The sequence below is a fragment of the Heptranchias perlo genome, chromosome 20, assembly GCF_035084215.1.
Source record: "Heptranchias perlo isolate sHepPer1 chromosome 20, sHepPer1.hap1, whole genome shotgun sequence".
Taxonomy (NCBI): Eukaryota; Metazoa; Chordata; class Chondrichthyes; order Hexanchiformes; family Hexanchidae; genus Heptranchias; species Heptranchias perlo.
The window spans coordinates 52298344-52310858 of NC_090344.1; the positions used below are offsets into that span (position 1 = coordinate 52298344).

At 43.7% G+C, this 12515-nt stretch overlaps 1 protein-coding gene across 1 annotated transcript in view; it reads right to left on the bottom strand.

Annotated features, from left to right (window-relative positions):
• polb (polymerase (DNA directed), beta) overlaps positions 1-12515 on the bottom strand; it is a 152662-nt gene that overhangs the window by 127933 nt on the left and 12214 nt on the right. Inside the window, exons 5-9 of the mRNA XM_068001382.1 lie at positions 12316-12374; positions 10675-10724; positions 9732-9783; positions 3432-3486; positions 200-272 (exon numbers count right to left, since the gene is read on the bottom strand). Of these exons, the coding sequence (XP_067857483.1) occupies positions 200-272; positions 3432-3486; positions 9732-9783; positions 10675-10724; positions 12316-12374 (289 nt within the window). The remainder of the gene's footprint in view (positions 1-199; positions 273-3431; positions 3487-9731; positions 9784-10674; positions 10725-12315; positions 12375-12515) is intronic.

A 12515-nucleotide genomic window follows, 5' to 3' on the forward strand; every position in this document is an offset into this window, starting at 1 on the left:
TGTAGAAAATATTTATTCTCTTTGAAGCCATTCCAATTTATGATAGTGACTTCCATTTTAAAAACTCTATGTTTCGATCTGCTTTGCACTTTGTTTATTTTACAGCAGACCGCTCAAAAACCAGACAGGTGCACTTCCACGTTTCTGCCCAGGAGAGTTGCCAGTTAAATGTTTAGAACTGAAAGTAGTATGTACCAACCTCGTCTGAAACTGCCACAAACGGTGGCGACGTAGCTTGGATCGAGCTTCTCCACCTCCTGCAGAACTGTGGCCTAAAGGATCAACGGAGACAAAAATAGTTACAATCTACAAGAGGAGGAGGTTGAGGAGAGGTGCAGCCTGTTGGTGCTTCACCGTGCTGTCCCTCAGGATGCCATCGCTTCAATTCATGCGAGCAGTAAATTCCCAATCTCACCACGAAGACAGGATAGCAAATCCTTCTGTTATTATTGTTATCACAGGGGTTTCAGTAAAATGCAACAGTGGGTATTATGACATTTTCATTTGATATCCAGTTGAAGTATGAAAAGAACCCAACAGTATGATTCTCGATTGTGCCTTTCCAAACTTGGGCTGTGTGTGGAGAGTGGATTTTGAGCCATAGAACACTAGAATGAGGTACTGGTGGGTACAGGGCTGCCACTGGTGGAGAGAGCATGTCTAGGTGACTGAAACTAGCTTCGAGGGAGCATCACTCCTGGACTGCAACGAGCTCAGAGGAAATGCTTGTTCCAGATTGAAAGAGACCCCAGTTTACTTTGAACAGCTCGCCTTAACAACATTTCAGACCATTTTCTTTCAGAGCAGCTGCCTTTAATCAGTGGTCTGCAAAAACTCTTTATTTTGTTATGCATTAACAATTTCATGATGCAAAATATTTAGGTTAGAACCATAGAAAAGATACAGCACAGAAGGGGGCCATTCGGCCCATCGTGTCCGCGCCGGCTCGAAGAACAACCAGGTGTCCATTCTAATCCCACCTTCCAGCACCCGGTCCGTAGCCCTGCAGCTTACAGCACTTTAGGTGCAGGTCCAGGAATTTTTTTAAAGAGTTGAGGGTCCCTGCCTCTACCACCAATTCAGGCAGTGAATTCCATACACCCACCACCCTCTGGGTAAAAAAGTTTTTCCTCATGTGCCCTCTAATCCTTCTACCAATCATCTGAAATCTATGTCCTCTAGTTCTTGAACTCTCCGCTAGGGGAAACAGGTACTTCCTGACTACTCTATCTGGGCCCCTCATAATTTTGTACACCTCAATCAAGTCTCCCCTCAGCCTCCTCTGCTCCAAGGAAAACAACCCCAGCCTATCCAATCTCTCCTCGTAGCTGCAATTTTCAAGCCCTGGAAACATTCTTGTAAATCTTCTCTGCACTCTCTCCAGAGCAATTACATCCTTCCTGTAATGCGGTGACCTGAACTGCGCACAATACTCCAGCTGTGGCCTTACCAGCGTTTTATACAGTTCCATCATTGCATCCCTGCTTTTGCATTCCATACCTCGGCTAATAACCGAGAGCATTAAGTTATATGCCTTCTTCACAACCTTATCTACTTGTACTGCCACCTTCAGGGACCTATGCACATGCACTCCAAGGTCTCTCACTTCCTCTACCCCTCTCAATATATTCCCGTTTACTGCGTATTCCCTTTTACTGTTTGCCCTCCCAAAGTGCATTACCTCACACTTCTCCGGGTTGAACTCCATTTGCCACTTTTCCGCCCACTCCACCAACCCATTGATATCTTCTTGGAGTCTACAGCTATCCTCTTCACTATCAACCACACAGACAATTTTTGGGTCGTCTGCAAACTTGCCAATCATGCCCTCTACATTCAAGTCCAAATCATTAATATATACCACAAACAGCAAGGGACCCAACACTGAGCCCTGTGGCACACCACTGGAAACGGATTTCCATTCGCAAAGACATCCATTGACTTTTACCCTTTGTTTCCTGTTACTGAGCCAATTTTGGATCCAATTCGCCACATTTCCCTGTATCCCATGGGCTTTTACCTTTCTGACAAGTCTGCCATGTGGGACCTTGTCAAATGCCTTACTAAAATCCATGTAGACAACATCCACTGCACTACCCTCATCAATCCTCCTCGTCACTTCCTCAGAGAATTCAATCAAATTTGTAAGGCATGACCTTCCCCGAACAAATCCATGCTGACTATCCCTGATTAAACCATGCCTTTCCAAGTGACAGTTTATCCTATCTCTCAGTATTGATTCTAATAGTTTGCCCACCACCGAGGTAAGACTGACCGGCCTATAATTGTTCGGCCTTTCCCTTGTATCCTTTTTATACAATGGTACTACGTTTGCAGTCTTCCAGTCCTCCGGTACCTCCCTTGTATCTGGTGAGGATTGGAAAATGATTCTCAGAGCATCCGCTATTTCCTCCCTGGCTTCCTTCAATAGCCTAGGAAACAATCCATCCGGCCCTGGTGACTTATCAACTTTCAAGGATTCCAGTCCCTCCAGTACTTCCTCTCTCGTTATGTTTACCTTATCCAATATTTCACACCTCTCCTCTTTAACTACTACATCCGGATCATCCCTTTCCTTTGTGAATACGGAGACAAAATATTCATTTAAAACCCTACCCACATCCTCTGCTTCTACACACAAGTTACCCTTATCATCCCTGATAGGTCCCACCTTTTCCTTAGCTATCCTCTTGTTCTTAATGTACTGATAAAACATCTTTGGGTTTTCTTTAATCTTACCAGCTAATATTTTTTCATGCCCTCTCTTTGCTCTCCTTATTTCCTTTTTTACGTCATCCCTGTACTTTCTATACTCCTCTCGGCTTTCTGCAGTATTTAGTTTTCTGTGACAGTCATAAGCTTTCTTTTTCTGCTTTATCTTGCCCTGTATACTTCTAGACAACCAGGGGGCTCTAAATTTGGCAGTGCCACCCTTTTTCTTTGAGGGGATGTGTCTGCATTGTACCCGTAGAATTTCACTTTTTAGTGCCTCCCACTGGCTTGCCACTGATTTCTCCTCAAGTAGTTGTGTCCAGTCCACTCCTGCCAAACCACCTTAGTTCTGTAAAATTTGCCTTCCCCCAATTTCAAACATTTACTCCTGATTTAACTCTGTCCTTTTCCATAATAATGCTAAAACTAACTGAATTGTGGTCACTATCCCCAATATGGTCATCCACTGTCAACAACAGCTCCGTGAATGATTGAAGCACTGATATTTGACAGCAGGTGAGGAGGCACTAGCATCGAACAACTGGACAGGCTGTGTTGGGCATGAGCATGTCTGTTTACCACATGTACAAGTGCGATCCGTGCATCAGGATTCATAGTCTGTACTTACAATCTGTTAACCCGAGTAGTGAGGCTTCACAATTCAATAACTTTACAAACATCTACGGGGTATATTAGATACATGCTGAGCTCTGCCTTACCTGCATTTTCACCATTTCAGATCGAGGAATTCGCTTTTCAAAATCTTCAAAATATCTGTAGAGATCAGTAAACCCAGTGTGATCATGCAGTCATTTGACAGATGTTCAGTGTGAACTCTCTCACTGAAGCGAGTTTCTACAGATTAATTGCTCAGCCGAATGCTCCCTCCCTTACATTGCTTCACTTGGGAGTAAGGTCAGGCCTTAACTTTACATTTACATTGCACAAGCTCTGCACCTGCACAAAGTGAGAATCATTTCACAACAACACCAAACGTGTAGTGTAAACGTACCCTGTAAGCGATAACATTGCCAATGAGTTAGGATTGGCATCAAGAAAAGGCTACAATCATAGAAAGTTACAGAACAGGAGGAGGCCATTCAGCCAATCGTGTCTGTGCCGGCCGAAAAGGATCTATCCAGCTTAATCCCACTTTCCAGCACTGGGTCCGTAAGCCCTGTAGGTTACAGCACTTCAGGTGCTCATCCAAGTACTTTTTAAAATGTGATGAGGGTTTCTGCCTCTCCCACCCTTTCAGGCAATGAGTTCCAGACCCCCACCACCCTCTGGGTGAAAAAATTTCTCCTCAGCTCCCCTCTAATCCTTCCACCAATCACTTTAAATCTATGCCCCCGGTCACTGACCCCTCTGATAAGAGAAATAGGTCCTCCCTATCCACTCCATCTAGTCCAGTCATAATTTTATACACTTCAATTAAATCTCCCCTCAGCCTTCTTTGTTCCAAAGAAAACAACCCCAGCCAATCCAATCTTTTCTCATTGCTAAAATTCTCCTGCTTTGGCAACATCCTCATATCCGACTGATCTTTATGTAGTGATTAGAATACGCTAAATAATTAAAATGATACGAGTTAGATAGAAACCTAAGTTTAAAATGCAAACTATATTGGAATAGTTCTGGTGAAATCACTGTAAAACACTTTTCAAACGCTGCTTATTGTGAAATATTTGATAAGGTAAACATAACGAGAGAGGAAGTACGAGAGGGACTGGAATCCTTGAAAGTTGATAAGTCACCAGGGCTGGATGGATTGTTTCCTAGGCTATTGAAAGAAGCCAGGGAGGAAATAACTGATGCTCTGAGGATCATTTTCCAATCCTCACTAGACACAGGGGAGGTACCGGAGGACTGGAAGACTGCAAACGTAGTACCATTGTATAAAAAGGGTACGAGGGAAAGGCCGGTCAGCCTTATCTTGGTGGTGGGCAAACTATTAGAATCGATACTGAGAGATAGGATAAACTGTCACTTGGAAAGGCATGGTTTAATCAGGGATAGTCAGCATGGATTTGTTCAGGGAAGGTCATGCCTTACAAATCTGATTGAATTCTTTGAGGAAGTGACGAGGAGGATTGATGAGGGTAGTGCAGTGGATGTTGTCTACATGGATTTTAGTAAGGCATTTGACAAGGTCCCACATGGCAGACTGGTCAGAAAGGTAAAAGCCCGTGGGATACAGGGAAATGTGGCGAATTGGATCCAAAATTGGCTCAGTGACAGGAAACAAAGGGTAAAAGTCGATGGATGTCTTTGCGAATGGAAATCCGTTTCCAGTGGTGTGCCACAGGGCTCAGTGTTGGGTCCCTTGCTGTTTGTGGTATATATTAATGATTTGGACTTGAATGCAGGGGGCATGATTGGCAAATTTGCAGACGACACAAAAATTGGCCGTGTAGTTGATAGTGAAGAGGATAGCTGTAGACTCCAAGAAGATATCAATGGGTTGGTGGAGTGGGCGGAAAAGTGGCAAATGGAGTTCAACCCAGAGAAGTGTGAGGTGATGCACTTTGGGAGGGCCAACAGTAAAAGGGAATACGCAGTAAACTGGAATATATTGAGAGGGGTAGAGGAAGTGAGAGGCCTTGGAGTGCATGTGCACAGGTCCCTGAAAGTGCCAGTACAGGTAGATAAGGTTGTGAAGAAGGCATACGGAATGCTCTCCGTTATTAGCCGAGGTATAGAATACAAAAGCAGGGATGTAATGATGGAACTGTATAAAACGCTGGTAAGGCCACACAGCTGGAATATTGTGCGCAGTTCTGGTCACATTACAGGAAGGACGTAATTGCTCTGGAGAGAGTACAAAGATTTACAAGAATGTTGCCAGGGCTTGAAAATTGCAGCAATGAGGAGAGATTGGATAGGCTGGGGTTGTTTTCCTTGGAGCAGAGGAGGCTGAGGGGAGACTTGATTGAAGTGTACAAAATTATGAGCGGCCCAGATGGAATACCTGTTTCCCCTAGCAGAGATTTCAAGAACTAGTGGACATAGATTTAAGCTAATTGGCAGAAGGATTAGAGGAGACATGAGGAAAAACTTTTTTACCCAGAGGGTGGTGGGTGAATGGAATTTGCTGCCTGAATTGGTGGTAGAGGCAGGGACCCTCAACTCTTTTAAAGCCTAAAGTGCTGTAAGCTGCAGGGCTATGAACCGGGTGCTGGAAGATGGGATTAGAATGGGCACCTGGTTGTTCTTCGAGCCGGCACGGACACGATGGGCCGAATGGCCCCCTTCTATGCTGTATCTTTTCTACGATTCTATGGCTTACTGCTTGTTCGCCCTTGTGACATCAATTCCATGAAATACAAAAAGTGTTTCAGGGAATGTTATCATGTGCTAGAATGAGACTTTATGGCTACAAATCAATTCTTTAATATAACGCAGTGAAACTAAATTATTGGCCTTTGCTTTGCAAATCTTTAGCTTTCAGAAGATGTTTTTTTTTATTCGTTCACGGGATGTGGGCGTCGCTGGCAAGGCCGGCATTTATTGCCCATCCCTAATTGCCCTCGAGAAGGTGGTGGTGAGCCGCCTTCTTGAACCGCTGCAGTCCGTGTGGTGACGGTTCTCCCACAGTGCTGTTCGGAAGAGAGTTCCAGGATTTTGACCCAGCGACAATGAAGGAACGGCGATATATTTCCAAGTCGGGATGGTGTGTGACTTGGAGGGGAACGTGCAGGTGGTGTTGTTCCCATGCGCCTGCTGCCCTTGTCCTTCCAGGTGGTAGAGGTCGCGGGTTTGGGAGGTGCTGTCGAAGAAGCCTTGGCGAGTTGCTGCAGTGCATCCTGTGGATGGTGCACACTGCAGCCACAGTGCGCCGGTGGTGAAGGGAGTGAATGTTTAGGGTGGTGGATGGGGTGCCAATCAAGCAGGCTGCTTTATCTTGGATGGTGTTGAGCTTCTTGAGTGTTGTTGGAGCTGCACTCATCCAGGCAAGTGGAGAGTATTCCATCACACTCCTGACTTGTGCCTTGTAGATGGTGGAAAGGCTTTGGGGAGTCAGGAGGTGAGTCACTCGCCGCAGAATACCCAGCCTCTGACCTGCTCTCGTAGCCACAGTATTTATATGGCTGGTCCAGTTAAGTTTCTGGTCAATGGTGACCCCCAGGATGTTGATGGTGGGGGATTCGGCAATGGTAATGCCGTTGAATGTCAAGGGGAGGTGGTTAGACTCTCTCTTGTTGGAGATGGTCATTGCCTGGCACTTATCTGGCGCGAATGTTACTTGCCACTTATCAGCCCAAGCCTGGATGTTGTCCAGGTCTTGCTGCATGCGGGCTCGGACTGCTTCATTATCTGAGGGGTTGCAAATGGAACTGAACACTGTGCAGTCATCAGCGAACATCCCCATTTCTGACCTTATGATGGAGGGAAGGTCATTGATGAAGCAGCTGAAGATGGTTGGGCCTTGGACACTGCCCTGAGGAACTCCTGCAGCAATGCCCTGGGGCTGAGATGATTGGCCTCCAACAACCACTACCATCTTCCTTTGTGCTAGGTATGACTCCAGCCACTGGAGAGTTTTCCCCCTGATTCCCATTGACTTCAATTTTACTTGGGCTCCTTGGTGCCACACTCGGTCAAATGCTGCCTTGATGTCAAGGGCAGTCACTCTCACCTCACCTCTGGAATTCAGCTCTTTTGTCCATGTTTGGACCAAGGCTGTGATGAGGTCTGGAGCCGAGTGGTCCTGGCGGAACCCAAACTGAGCATCGGTGAGCAGGTTATTGGTGAGTAAGTGCCGCTTGATAGCACTGTCGACGACACCTTCCATCACTTTATTGATGATTGAGAGTAGACTGATGGGGCGGTAATTGGCCGGATTAGATTTGTCCTGCTTTTTGTGGACATTACATACCTGGGCAATTTTCCACATTGTCGGGTAGATGCCAGTGTTGTAGTTGTACTGGAACAGCTTGGCTCGAGGCGCAGCTCGTTCTGGAGCACAAGGCTTCAGCACTACAGCTGGGATGTTGTCGGGGCCCATAGCCTTTGCTGTATCCAGTGCACTCAGCCGTTTCTTGATATCACGTGGAGTGAATCGAATTGGCCGAAGACTGGCTTCCGTGATGGTGGGGATATCGGGAGGAGGCTGAGATGGATTATCCACTCGGCACTTCTGGCTGAAGATGGTTGCAAACGCTTCAGCCTTGTCTTTTGCACTCACGTGCTGGACTCCGCCATCATTGAGAATGGGGATAATGCACAGAATATCTCTTGGATGACTGATCATATTTTTTTTGCCTAATTTGTCCCCTCCAACTCATGTTGAGGTCAGGTTCCACGGGCACCAGTCGACCTCCAGCTCCACAGCAAAGCAGCCATTCCTCATGTGTGAGCCTGGGCAATGACTGTTGGCAGCCATTCAACTGATTGTATGTGAAGGGCTATCACAGCCCACCCAAATACTTCCCAGCAGGGTCACTGGAGAGCGATAAAGAGCAAGAATCCTGTCTGACCCAAACTTCAAGTTATTTGGTGTGATTCCTTTTACTGCCACTGAAGAGATCGTCAGCACATTCTGTAAATATACCTGCACAGTGCAACACTTCCGAAAGAGCAATGAAATTAAGTGAAACAAAGAGTAAATAAGTGAACCTCTGCTCATTCACATTGTACTTTTACCCAAGTTCAGGAAACAATTTAAAAACTCAAGATGTGGGATTTCAACATTAAAATCCTTCAAAATATTTAAATTTATCTATTGGTCAACGTAATGCTCAATTATTGTGGATTTTTTCAGGTTGTTCTTCGTGTCCTTTAAAAGGCAGTAACAAGTAAGAGTTAATGGAGATGGCAGCGGGTGCAAATATCCAAATTGCAAAGTAACTTTCTTAACTAAGCAACTAAAATGACATATTTTCCTACATTACAACAGTGACTACATTTCATTGGCTGTAAAGTGCTTTGGGACGTCCTGAGGTCATGAAAAGCGCTTTATAAATAGAAATTCTTTCTTTCTTCACTTGGCTAGTCCTTGAAATTCCATAATCTCAAAGTCTGATCTTCCTATTATTTGAAATGACAATGGATAGGGTGAAATGTATATGCACAGTCACACAACTATGATTAAAAGATATACTTCAGCCTGTGCTTTCAAATTTGAGAGATCAAACCTTCCTAGCATTGCACACCAGTCTGTCGGTACATGGAAAATGCTATTTCAGCACAGATTATTTTTCTGTAAAGTGCATCATATGGGGACCACACTGACAGCAGGCGCTGCTATTTTTACTGTCTTATCCAAATTATTTTCCTCAAAATGGCTGTTCGATACAAATATACAAAAAGGCCCATCAGGCTCATTGCTGCTCAATCTATCCATTGCAAGTTACAACCTCCTGAGCCGCCCTCACAAACACCAACTCCAAGGGGAGGCAAAATACCAAACAAAGGGACAAAACAGTGGTCAATTTTAAGAAAAGCTCTTGGGAAATTTTTCCCTGGCTCGCTCAGGTCATTAAACAAGTTCCATGACATTATGGTTATGCATGACACATCACCAGGTCAACTTAACTAACCCACACACCCTAATATAACTCCATGTCTTCCTCCCTCAGGAATTGTCAAGTCTTAAGGATGATAGCATAACCATACTTACCAAAACCACTGGAAGTCTTTCCGCAGGAGAGTTAAGTGGGGGGTGCAGAGTCCCTGTTGTTCTGTGCAAAGAATGAGCTCAATGAGGCCAAATGGCCTTTTCTCACTGCAAAATTTCTTTTGTTTTTAAAACGATCGCACACCCCCAGAGAGGTTTCAAGCCACTGGCACATCAAGTAGTGGGCATTTTGAGGGAGATCATTTGCCCGAGTTTGTGAGTATCTTGCTTTTGATATTAGATTTGGAACAATCCCAACGAACAATGCACAAGAAAGTTTGCACAAAACAGTTTCTCATCCCATCAAATCCTACCCTAAGTGGCTACTTACAAACTTCTGTCCAGTGACTGTATCTCATCCCACTAATGAAAAAACAGCTCCACAAAGGAAAAAACTTACTTCAAACCAATCCTCTGATGATAATTTAGTACATGTTCATTTTCTCTCAGATCTAAAAGTTAAGAAAATAAATTATAGTTGTCACATTTTAAATCATTAATCTCCATTTACATTTCAAAACATAGGAAAATTTAATTGCCCTGAGGGTTAGATTGGTAAAGTCAGAGTGTAACTAAACCACACAGACTGGAAGATTCACAGTTTAACCCCGATCTGTCCCGAGTTAGCTTATTACTGCTGGGGCAGCAGTACTGGTGCTACAATTAGCCGTAGCACCCTAAACAAAGGAAAAAGTGTGTGTAGGGGACTGGACATCTCAGGCTCCTGCTCCTTATCACTGTCCATTAATCACTGCTGGGAAGTGAACGTGTGGCCTTCAGGCATGCCACGATCAAGCCCGGCCTTGATAACTATCCTTTGATCCGTCAAAACATGCCGCTCAGTTTCATTCATTAAGACTGGCCACTTTGACAAGGAGCTCGATTGCAACCTTCTCATAAAACTGTATTTCCAGCACAAGTTAAAACCTTGAGAGGAGAGGGGAGAGTGAAAATGTGGCATAAAAACAAAACTTTACTGGCTCGTAGTTCATCCCAGTATGAACTACTGCATACACATGCTGTGAACAGGATGCATATTTTAACCACACGATACCAGCAGAAAAGATGGAACTGTCAGCATGAATTTATTTGGTACCTTCAGCAGTTGTGTAATGGCATGCATTCCCACAAACAGCGCACAGATACACGAACCACAATTAAATTGTATTAGATGAAACATGTGCCCTGCATTTTGTAGAGCAAGTTTTACAGGCTTAAGAATCAAAAAGAACATTTTCAAATGCTTTATCCTTTATTGGGTAGCCAGTTTTATGGACAACTTTACTAAACTCAAAAGTGTTTACTTTTTTTTTGAAGAACAGGATGGGGCTTCTGAAACATACCATCCAAGGTTTTGATTCCCTCTTCCACAAACTTTCGTGCTGCTGCAGGTCTACAGAATGGAAACATAAATCAGTACAATTCACTGAGGCCTACAGCATGTCCAGAAATACAGATAACGACCACACCTGAAAAAGGACATAGTCGCATTACAGAGCAATGCTTCCAAACTGTAACTCAGGGCCAAGATGATAACGTTTAACCACACTTCTCCCACAGGAATCCTTCAATTGTGAGCTTAACAAACATAAAAGCTTTCCCGGGCCCCCAATATTTCAAATTTAAAATTCTCATCCTCATGTTTAGAGCTTTTCAAGGCCTCACCTTTCCCAACCTTTAACCTCTGCGATCCTCCAACTCTGGCCTCTTGTGCGTCCTATACAACCCCATCGTTAACAGCTGGGCCTTCAGCCTTCTATGCTCGACGCCCTTGAATTCCCTCCCTCAACCTCTCTCACCTCCTTTAGGACCCTCCTTAAAACCCAGCTCATTTACCAAGCTTTTGTTCAGCCTTCCTTCTTTGGCTCGGTGTCGATTTTTGTCTGATTAAACTTCTGTGAAGTGCCTTGGGATGCTTTTTCTACGTTAAAGGCACTATATAAATGCAAGTTGTCGTTGTTGTTAAAAGAAACAGGATGACTGTCAACATCTGATGAAAGGCCTGCACCTGAATTGTTTCCTATCTTTTCAGATATCGGTGGACTTGCTGGGTAAACTGGGCAAACTGGGCAAAAATAAGGCGGCTGAATAAAAATACAGAGCTGAAACTCCCTGGGCTGCAGAAATGCCTCCTTGCCCCAATACCTGTCAAATGTGCTTTGCAAAGTCACTTATTTTATTTCCATTTCTTCCTTTCTCCCATCCCACTTTTTTTTTTAAAAATCTCCTCTAGATTCTCATCTCCATGGCACACCCTATTTAAAGTGAAAAGAGAGGCAAAGAATTCAGCAAAAAAAAATGTGGGAAAAAAAACCTTCCTCAGGCTGAGTCTTAAGACCTGAAAGGTCGACTGATTCCTGTTCCTCCACAGTTGCTGCCTGACCCACTGAGTATTCCCATCTTTTTCTGTTTTTGTTTGCAAATTTGCATCATCTGCAGTATTTAATTTTTTTTTATCACTATCAGTGGCTCTCACTCCAAAAATACTAAAAACAAGAATCCAGTGATCACGTGAATTAATCAAATATTAATGGGTCTAAGCTCTTTCTTTCAAGAAGAAAAACCATCGTAATTTACACTCACCTGTGGTGTTGGGGCATTCGAGTTCACCAAAAAGCACTGAGATTATTCCATTACCAATACAATAGTACAGAAAACAACAACAGTGGAGCTTTCATTATCCACACTAATTGTCTGACTTCGTGATTATATTATCCTTTGTGAAATATCACCTCAATATACACAGTTTGCGAATGTTTCTTTTGTATTTCATCTCCTTTATATGGCAAATAAAACTGCAATTTTTTTCTTGTTATTTGCACTATTCTGTGTCAAGGGTATTGCTGTAACATATGTACAAGATTAAATTCTGGGGACTCCTGATTATTCGTCGATTTCCATTAACAGTCGGGGAGGGTCCTCTCCATTTTGGCAGATAATGGAAGCTTCACTACATTACAAGGTCTCTTATCTTTTGAGTTTACCCTATTCCAGTCACTCTTGTTAAAAAGTTAATGGATGAACTGGTATCATCTTGACGAATCTGGAAGGAAATGAAATAGAATATTCAGCATAAATATGACAATCATATAATTAAAAAGGACAGCAAAAGGGAGTGTAAATTTTCAAAGGAAAATATTATTGTAATCTAGGGAAGTGTTGCACTGGTGTACATGTGTGTGGA